The sequence below is a fragment of the Nicotiana tabacum genome, chromosome 22 (genome assembly GCF_000715075.1).
Source record: "Nicotiana tabacum cultivar K326 chromosome 22, ASM71507v2, whole genome shotgun sequence".
Taxonomy (NCBI): domain Eukaryota; kingdom Viridiplantae; phylum Streptophyta; class Magnoliopsida; order Solanales; family Solanaceae; genus Nicotiana; species Nicotiana tabacum.
Genome location: NC_134101.1, coordinates 32,381,543 through 32,391,257, shown reverse-complemented (window position 1 = coordinate 32,391,257; position 9,715 = coordinate 32,381,543). Strand labels below are relative to the sequence as shown.

At 36.0% G+C, this 9,715-nt stretch overlaps 1 protein-coding gene across 3 annotated transcripts; it reads left to right on the top strand.

Annotated features, from left to right (window-relative positions):
* Nucleotides 1–4,034: 4,034 nt before the first annotated feature.
* On the top strand, nucleotides 4,035–8,730 carry LOC107768170 (putative late blight resistance protein homolog R1C-3). Of its 3 annotated transcripts, none has more exons than XR_001644106.2 (3): nucleotides 4,035–4,417; nucleotides 6,023–8,488; nucleotides 8,603–8,730. XR_001644106.2 is itself a non-coding variant. In XM_016587274.2 (2 exons), exon 2 carries the CDS (start codon nucleotides 6,111–6,113, stop codon nucleotides 7,650–7,652), a length of 1,542 nt encoding a protein of 513 aa, XP_016442760.2. In that variant the 5' UTR covers nucleotides 4,035–4,417; nucleotides 6,023–6,110; the 3' UTR covers nucleotides 7,653–8,730. The 3 variants fall into 3 exon arrangements, 1 of the variants encoding a protein (XP_016442760.2); XR_001644105.2 differs by having other exon boundaries at nucleotides 8,562–8,730; XM_016587274.2 differs by having other exon boundaries at nucleotides 6,023–8,730.
* The last annotated feature ends 985 nt before the right edge of the window (nucleotides 8,731–9,715 follow it).

Here is a 9,715-nt window from a genome sequence, read left to right as displayed (position 1 = left end):
GCAGTCTTTCACAATTTCTCCAACAAATATTAATAAAGATAGGCATTTTAATTTAACAAGTATAGTGCAAGAATTCCAAGTAATTCATGAATTGGGTCTTAAAACTACCCGAACAATAGCATAATAGTAGCTACGCACGGACTCTCGTCACCTCGTACGTACGTAGCCCCCACAATTAGGAGCAAATATTTATTTACAACACCTATAGGGTAAATTCCCTCTTACAAAGTTAGACAAGAAATTTACCTTGTCTCAAAATTCACTTTCCGATCACAATTTCGCGTTAAAGCCTCAACTGGGTGCCGAAAAATTCGAAACTAGCCAAATATTATATAAAATAATTAATACATGCTTAACAATTTGAAATTAGAGTATTAGATTAATTACCCAACCTAAATTGATAAAATTCCTAAAATTTACCTCGGGCTTACGTGCCCGGATTCCTAAAATTTTCGGAGAAATCTGAAATCCCCTCCCCCTTAAGAACTCAAATATACAATTTTCATCCCATTCCATAACCATTTTCGTGGTTAAAATCTCATTTTTATCAAAACCTAGATTTTTCATCTAAACCCTTGATTTTCACAATTTACATGTTATAATCTACCCATAATCTATGTATTTAACTCACAATAGATAGAATTAACTTACCTCCAACTTGTTAGGTGAATACTACTCTCAAAAAAAGCTCCAAAATCCCCCAAGAGAGGAAGAAATGGGCTCAAAAATGGATGAGCCCCTTTTTAAGGCATTCTGCCCAACTCTACTGACCCCTTCTTCGCGAACGCGACATGTGCCTCGCGTTCGCGAAGGCAAAATTCCACAGGCCATAAAATGCCCTTCGCAGACGCGATAGGGGTCTCGCGAACGCGAAGGTTGGCATGGTCTGCCCTTCGCGAGCACGTGAGCTCCTTCGCGAACGCGTAGGGTAATTTCACCCTGGACCCAGCCCTCATACGCGAACGCGTAGGCCTAAAATTCAAAGCTTCGCGAACGTGTCGCCCTTCACGCGAACGCAAGGGCAATTGCCCAGCTCTCATTTTCCTTCATCGCGAACGCGAGAGTTCTTCCGCATTCGCGAAGAAGGAAACCAGAACTGGAATTTCTGGTTTTTCCAACTTAGCTCCTAGTGGTTTAAACTCACCCGAGCCCCCATCCAAATGCGCCAACAAGTATGTAAACATAATACGGACTTGCTCGAACTCTCGAATTACGTAAATTAACAACGAAGCTAAGAATCGCACCCCAAAACCGAATTGGATCAAAATATAAACTTCAAGTGTCTAAATTCCTCCGAACGCGCTGAATCATACTTATACTACTCGGAATGATACAAAATTTTGCGTGCAAGTTTTAAATCACCATACGGAACTATTCTTAAGCTCTGAATTCCAAACGAACCTCGATTACTCCAAAACGTACTCCAAACCAAATTTAAAGAACCTTAAAACCCTCAAATAGCTAACTTTCATTATTAAGTGCCGAAACGCTCTCGAGTTGTCCAAAACCCGATTCGAACATACGCCCAAGTCCAAAATCATCATACGAACTTATTGGAACTGTCAAATCCTGATTCCGAGGTCGTTTTCTCAAAATGTTGACCGAAGTCAAACTTGGCCTTTTAAAGCCAAACTAAGGAACCAAGTGTTCTGATTTCAACCCGAATTGTTTTTCAAATCCCGAACTAACTATCCCCGCAAGTCATAAAGCAGTAAAAATACATACGGGGAGTCTTATTTAGGAGAACGGGGTTCTAGAAAGCAAAACGACCGGTTGGGTCGTTACAATTTCAACTATGAATATTAAGAGAGAAATAGAAGAAATCACTGGATGCGACAGTCTCCAAGTTCTTATATCGAAGTAGTACTACTGAGTACTACCTCTATTTTTGTTCTTCGCCACAGCTAAACGGTTAAAGAGATTCATGAAAGAAGTTGTTCTGATGATTTGTGGATGGCTTCATTCTGAATTTCAGGTAAGCAATTGGGTCATCTACGAGCTACTGTCTGGAGGATGCAAACATCATTTTAGTTTCGTAATTTGCTGAAAAGCTACAACTATTTTTTCCATGGATCAATGTGTATGTTTCATTATAATGCTACTGTAAGGGTAAATTTGTGAAAGTGCTAGAATAGAACTTGTAACTCCGATCCAAATTCATTTTTCTTTTGTCTGAATGTAATAATGCAACCTTCTAGAATCTTCCCATATTAAGGACCCGTTTGTCCGTCGATATTCTTTTCTTTTTTTCGATTTGTTTTTCAAAAACGTATTTGTCCATGAAATTTTGCAAGTCTCTGCAAATTTTTGAAAATGAAAAATCACTTTTTTAAAATTTTTTTTTTCCCCATTCACGAAACTGCAATATTTTTTCAAGTGAAACGTATGTTCAAAAATAATTTCAAATTTCAAATACTAATTTTCAACTTAACTCCAAATACTACTTTCCTTTTTTCAAAATTTACAATTTTTATGTCCAAATGCATACTAAGAGACAAGATGACATCATGTGTTTTCAAGAATTGTTTTGCCATCTTAGGGGAGGAAAGTGGAAACTATCACAATGGGACAAGAACCGAATATTAGAAGCATTAGATCTCCATATTTTTGAGCTAATTTGTGTATATATGTGAGGAGGAGGACCAAGTTGATGCAAATTGCCAATAATTGGCCATGGATTTGGACCTGGTGGATGCGCAGTTCGCCCTACAGCTTCTTTTATTCACAAATTTGGAAAGATAAGCTACTGCTGCTATGAAAGAAATTACCAGGACAAGCCAGTTCCATTTTAAATGGCAAGCGGTTCAAGTTATGGCTATGAGACTGACAGGAGGATGCTTGGTATTCGTATTAGATGAAATGGGTAAACGTACTCAGAAAGGAAAAGAATGGTCTTCAAATGAAAATTGAAAGAACGCTAACTGATTATTACAGATACTATTGCAGAATTAAAGAAGTAACATAAATTTACAGGAGATGAATGAACCGTCCAAAATGTATCATAGTTATCTGCAATTGCCTTCATTTTCCTTACATTCTCCTATTAGGATTTACTGAGCTGACGGTCTATCGGAAATAACTTTTCTATCTTCACAAAATAGGAGTAAGGCCGCGTATATACTACCCTCCCCAGACTTCACTTATGAGATTATACTGATTTTTTTTTTTTTTTATAATTTTATTTTGTCTTGGATCAATGTGTATGTGTCAATGTTGTAAGGACAAATTATTATAGTGCTTATTTGTGGTTGTGAAGATTTGGTTTGAATGTAACAATGCATCCCTTTAAAATCTTCGCAAATTAAAAATTACAAAAGAAAACACGCTCATAAACAAAAAAGAGTTTAAGTTCTATGCGATGTGTAAAAAAATATTTAAAAGCTGTAAATTCCCTGCTCTATTTCCACTGTCTGGGTTTCTTACTAGGAATCTTTTTTAACTTTGAAGTTGAGGTTACAATTCAACTTCCTATATTGTTAGTCTCTGAAAGGTGAATAATCTTGATAGTCGTTAATAAATGCAGGAGTTAGAGCCTGCAAATTTTCGGCGGGTTTTAGTTTCAACTAATTTGGATTTTGGATTAAGGCTTAGTTATTTGTCTAGTTCTTACACTTAACATTAGATCAAGGAAAAGAATGATCTTTACATGAAAATGAAATATGCGAACTGATTATTGAACATAATACTATTAAAAAAGTGACATAAATTTACAGCAGATGAATGAACCATCCAAAATATGTTCATAGTAATATAGATGATAGATGATCATTCCGATTCATAAACAAATTTTTGTCAAACTGATTGAACCACATGATATGTATAAATTATACTCCTGGTAAATATTGAGTCGAGACAAAATAAAAGTATAGATTATAATTTCAAAAGAAAATGGGATAAGCTCTTGACCTAGGGACAGCACTGCTTGGAAATAAACCATATAATATTTGTCAGCAATTTTTTAAAACTTTTGAAAGTAGTAATAAAAAATTATAAAGTCGAAACAGCTTAATTAAAATAAAAAGGAAAGCTAGCAAAAGGACAGGCAATAATTTCAAAAGAAAATGTGATAAGCTCTAACCACTCCCACTCCTCCGTTTAAATTAGAATTTTCTTTCTAGCTGGAAGCAACATTGTTCTTTTTTTAAATTAAACATAAAATTTTGCAAGTGGAAAGCCATTTCTCGGTGGCTATTTCAAGTTAATTTAGTTTTCTTTGTATATCAGTATTAGTTGACCAAAGGGAAAGATCTGTGAGAACTTTGAAGTTCTTTGTATAGTTTGCCTCTTCAGGACTTGAAAAACTGAAACAAAATTCTGGTATCAGGATCCTAAGTGGAGCAACTAATTAAGCAACTAATCTCTTGTTGCCACTCTCAGTAACGGAAGATGATTTCCCGGCGAAGGTCGCAGTTTTACGGTGAGTTTTCTCGCAGAAAGTTAAAGGAAACCAAAGGAACATGAAGCCTTGTCGACAAATTGATCTTTCCCCTTTTACTCTATCTTACATATTATGACTCTTTTGTGCTTATATACAATTTTGATAATTATTCTGTTTTCAAGCTAAGCTTTGTCCTACTCTTTTATCTAATTGTATAAACTGGGCGTGGACAAGAGTGGGTTGCTAGTGAGCACCCTCCACTTCCAACCAAGAAGGTTGTGAGTTCGAATCACCCCAAAAGTAAGGTTGGGAGAGGGAGAGGGAGAGGGAGAGGGAGAGGGAGAGGGTCGAGTTTCTATCGGAAATAGTTTCTCTAGCCAAGGGTAGGGGTAAGGTCTGCGTACACACTAACCTACTCCACTAGTGGGATTATACTGGGTTGTTGTTGTATAAACTGGGTTGCTCTGTTCTAAGTTGTTCGTTTACACTAACCCACTAGGTTTAAATTTGTGTTCACGCTTATAGCTTTTCTAAATTATCCCTCTATCAACTTTCTTTATCAAAAAAAAAACAGTGCACTTTCTTTTGCAATTACACTAGGTAGATCATCATTCAATCCGATTTCTTGAGCATTTTGATGTGAATTTCTTAAGTGATATTCACACCTTCTAGTTTCGTTTTTACTTTATGAGAAGCTCAATGTTCGTTGTTTTCCTTACAAGTTGTTCGTTGTTCTTATCCAAAATACTTAATAACTAGGAAATTTCCTTATGTTTCCTTTGTCTCCTACCGCAATTCAAATAATTTGAACATGAAAATTTCATAATATTTTCATCAATTTATTTTGAAACTTGTAACTTCAAAATATTTCCTTAGTTCCCAATCCTGGACGTTGAAGGCAACTCTTCGATTTCATCCTACTTTCCCTCTTTCTTCTATTTATCTTTTTATTTTTATTTAAAAAAAATAAAATTTAACCGATTACCAAAAGAAAGGCAAAAAAATTCTGGTGGGAAATTTAATGCTAAATTGCAGGCTTTTAAAATGTAATTAACCTTTTGCAAAATTATCAATATTTACTTACTTATATGGGTGTATATTTAAAAGACACTTCCATCCTAAGATGGAGAGATATATATTACTAAAGTAACAACAACAACATATCCACCATAAGTGAGGCCTGGGAGTATAGTGTGTACTTATGTCTTTCGGCTCAAGAAAAGGTGAAAAAGGAAAAGAAGGGAAGAAGAAAGAAGAGGGATACAAAAATCTAATGAAAAAGGGGAGAAAAAAGGGAAGCCAAAAAAGAAAAAGTAGCATCAAATATATATTACTAAAGTAAAAGGGAGAAATAAATGGATAAATATACTCACAAACACATGTAAGGAGGGGCAGAGGACCTGGAATGCCATCAGTGACTGGAAGAAAATATCCAATAGAGGTTAATTTATACCTTCAGTTATAAATTAAGATTTTGAAGCTTTACTCTTTTTATTCATCTTGAGTATAAATTGGTGGTCTACTGGCCTTTAGACACATGAGACTTTACTTGTGGTACGACTTTATTACTATTATTTATTTATTTTTGGATTCTTTCTCTAAATTATGAAGAATGTTAATGTTGTTTTGATTTCTTTTATGAAGGTGACAGAGTTATAACTCAAGGCAGTTAGATTATAGTTACCACAATTGTGTGAAAGACACTAATTAGCGGTAGTTTTCAACTATTGAGATGGAGATTGTTGAGACATGTGGAAAAGGGACTCTTTCTTCTGCAGAGCCTTCCACCAAACGTAGTTTTCCATCAACTGATGATGAAGTTGTGGGCTTTGTGAAAGATGCAGAAAGTATAATGAAGAAATTAACCGGTGGAGCAAAGGAGCTAGACGTTATCTCAATCTTTGGAATGCCAGGTCTTGGAAAAACAACTTTGGCCAGGAAAGTGTACGACAATCCTTCTATAGTTAATTACTTTGATGTTAAAGCTTGGTGTTCTGTTTCGCAAGCGCATAATAGGAGGACATTGTTGATTGAGATTTTCAAGCAAGCAACACGTGATAAGAGCGAAATCGATGAGGCTGTTGACATAGCTGACAAGTTGCAGAAGACTCTTAAAGGCAGGAGATATCTCATAGTATTAGATGATATATGGGAAGTCGAGACATGGGAAGATCTGGGATTGTGTTTCCCTAAAGGTGAAGATGGAAGCAGAGTAATTGTAACAACTCGAATTGAAGAAGTGGCTAAGCATCTTCAGCACTGCAGTGATCCTTATTCTCTTAGATTTCTGACATCGAAAGAGAGTTGGGAATTATTGCAGAAGAAAGTATTTCGAGGAGAGAGTTGTCCACCCGATCTACTGGAAGCAGGGTTACATGTTGCGGAACATTGTAAGGGGTTGCCTCTTGTGATTGTACTGATTGCTGGAATTATTGTGAAAATGGAAAGGAAGGCGTCCTTGTGGCTGGAGGTTGCTAATGACTTAAGTTCCCTTGCTTTAGGAGAGCAGGGTATGAAGGTAATACAATCGAGTTACGACCATTTAGAAGACCAATTAAAGCCTTGTCTTCTGTACATGGCATTGTATCCAGAAGACTATAAGATTCCAGTGTCTGATTTACTTAAGTTGTGGATGGCTGAAGAGTTCGTAGAGAATATTGACTCAGAGAATATGGAGGAAACATCTAGAATTTTGTTGAATGATCTACTTAAGAGAAGCCTAGTGATGGTCTCTGGCCGACAGGAAATTAATGGTGCCATAGAATACTGCTCACTTCATGATTTAGTGCGTGAGTTTTGTTTGAGAAGACTTACAGAAGAAAAGTACTTTATGCAGCTGACAGTGCCATACAGTTCAAATCAACAATTGTATTCCAAAGAATCACGGTTATGCATTTATATTCATGATGAACTTGTTAAACAATTAGATCATTATGAATATCGATTGGATAAGATTCCAATGTTCGAGTCCAAGCAGTTAGATTGTTATGAATATCATTTGGACAACATTCCAATGGTCAAGTCCAAGGAAACAAAGCGCTCTGGTCAATGTCCAAAGGTTTTTCAGTTCATTGCTCATCCAAAATCCAACATATGGAACCGATCAGATTCTTTGCATTCACCTGTTAAACTAAGATTTGTTCAGGCATTGCATTTGAATGAAAGGGAATTACCAAGTTCCTGGATTACGGCAGTACAATCACTAACTCACTTGAGGTACCTTGCAATTTGTGTTGAAAAATTTGATTTCAAGTGGGTATCACATCTACTCTAGCTCCAAACTCTAGTGGTAGATTATTCAAGATATCCATTCAGGACATCGACTGCTGCATTCTGGAAAATGACAAAGCTAAGGCATGTGAATATAAACGCATTTATCTTTACGGGCGAATGGGATACTAAAACTGGTCGACCAATTTTAGAAGAACCTTCAGAAAGTACGCTAGAGAACTTGAAGACATTGCGCAGTTGTCGTGTTGCTGTGAGCGATGCGGCTCGGAAGGTCTGGTGGAGGTGTCCGAATCTTGAAGAACTGAGTCTCGAAATTATAAGTGTACCTAGTTGTTCTTTGTTTCCCATACCAGAACTTCATACTCGGCTTCAATCTCTTAAACTAGATGCCTTATGCTCATATGAAGATGAATATACAGTTGAATGGTCCAGCTACATTGTCTTCCCTTCAAATCTTAGGGAGTTGTGCATTCGGAACATTTTTCTAACGGAAGAAATAGTTTCAAATATTGCAAGACTGCAGAAGCTTGAGAGTCTCGAAGTATATAGAGGATATCTTGTGGGGAATGATCAGTGTTTAGACGTCAGATATGTCGAGTTCCCTGCACTCAAATTCTTCACATTATTTGTGCTCTTTATGGAAGAATGGAAAGCTTCAGAGGAATCATTTCCCATGCTTGAGAAGCTAGTTATACAATATTGTGATGACCTCGACGAGATCCCTCCTAGCTTTGCCGATATTCCAACACTCCAACTTATTGAAGTGGATAACTGCATGGACTCTGTTGGGGATTCAGCTATGGATATTAAAAGAGAAATAGAAGAAAACACAGGCTGTGACACTCTCCAAGTTCTTATATCATAGGACTAGTAAAGCTGGTAAGTGTTGCTCCATCAGATATGGGAAACAATTTTTAGTAGCTCTCTCAATCGTTTGTCATTTAATTTGTAGGTGTAGCTTTTTTGCAATAATGGACTTCATTTTCCTAACAGACTCCGACACATCCATCCTCGGGTCTGCGACCTTCTCAACAGAGGAAACAAAGTAGCTCAACCGTTGTTATTTTTTGTTCTGCGCCATATCTGAGCATTTGTTAATGTGATGAAAGGAATTCTTCTGATTTCTGGATGGCTTCTTGCTGAACTAATTACTTCCAGCTCAGAATGCAATTAAGCCAACTATGAACTAATGTATGTATGTATGTTGCTTCAATCTTATAATGCTGTTATAAGCAGAGTCATCACTCGTCAGTCAGACTCGATTAATATGTGAAAGTTCAAGACTACTCATAGGCATTGAACATACTCATAGGAGCTCAATTCGAACAAATTAAATTCGGAATTATCATACCAACAAATCAGCAGCTACAGACGCAATATGTATTATAGTAAAATTTTGCAACGGAGTTAATAGCTAAAAGTAAACTAATGATGGGGATCAAATACTTGTTTTGTTTATCGTCCTGTTTTTGGACACGAAATCTGACCTTAAATCGTGAGCTTTATGGCTCAAGTTAAATCTGAATAGTACCTAGGTCAGCTTTGTGATGATCACGAATCATTCATGAGAGTGCGTGCACATTCAATTTCTCTATTCTTTTTCTTAATCTTAGATCTAGAATAAGATATACTCTCCGTTTCAATTTATGAGAACTTATTTGACTCAATTTATGAGAACTTATTTGACTGGGTACGAAGTTTAATAAAAGAGATAAGACTTTTGAACTTGTAGTGTAAAATGAGGCACATATATTTTGTGTGGTTATAAATCATTGCATAAAAGTAAATTGTTTTCAAATAAGGAAAGAGGTCATTATTTTTGACACGGACTAAAAAGGAAATATGTTCACACAAATTGAAACGGAGGGAATATTAAGTTTACTCTAACTCTAAATTATTACTTAAAACCAAATTTTACTATAATCTTATTATTCAAGCACCACCAACAATGTATTCTAACTCTAGAATGAGTCATTAATCTACAAAATTAATCTATTTAATCTTGGGAGTTGGGAAGTAAAATTGGACAATCATCTTTGAATTGAAGGTAGTACTCCTTATATTTAATTTTTGCAGAAAACCGTAGAGTATAGTACAATTTTCAAT

Bases quoted from the DNA above. Each gene is read 5' to 3' on its own strand.
- LOC107768170 (XM_016587274.2), top strand. From the start codon at position 6,111: ATGGAGATTGTTGAGACATGTGGAAAAGGGACTCTTTCTTCTGCAGAG.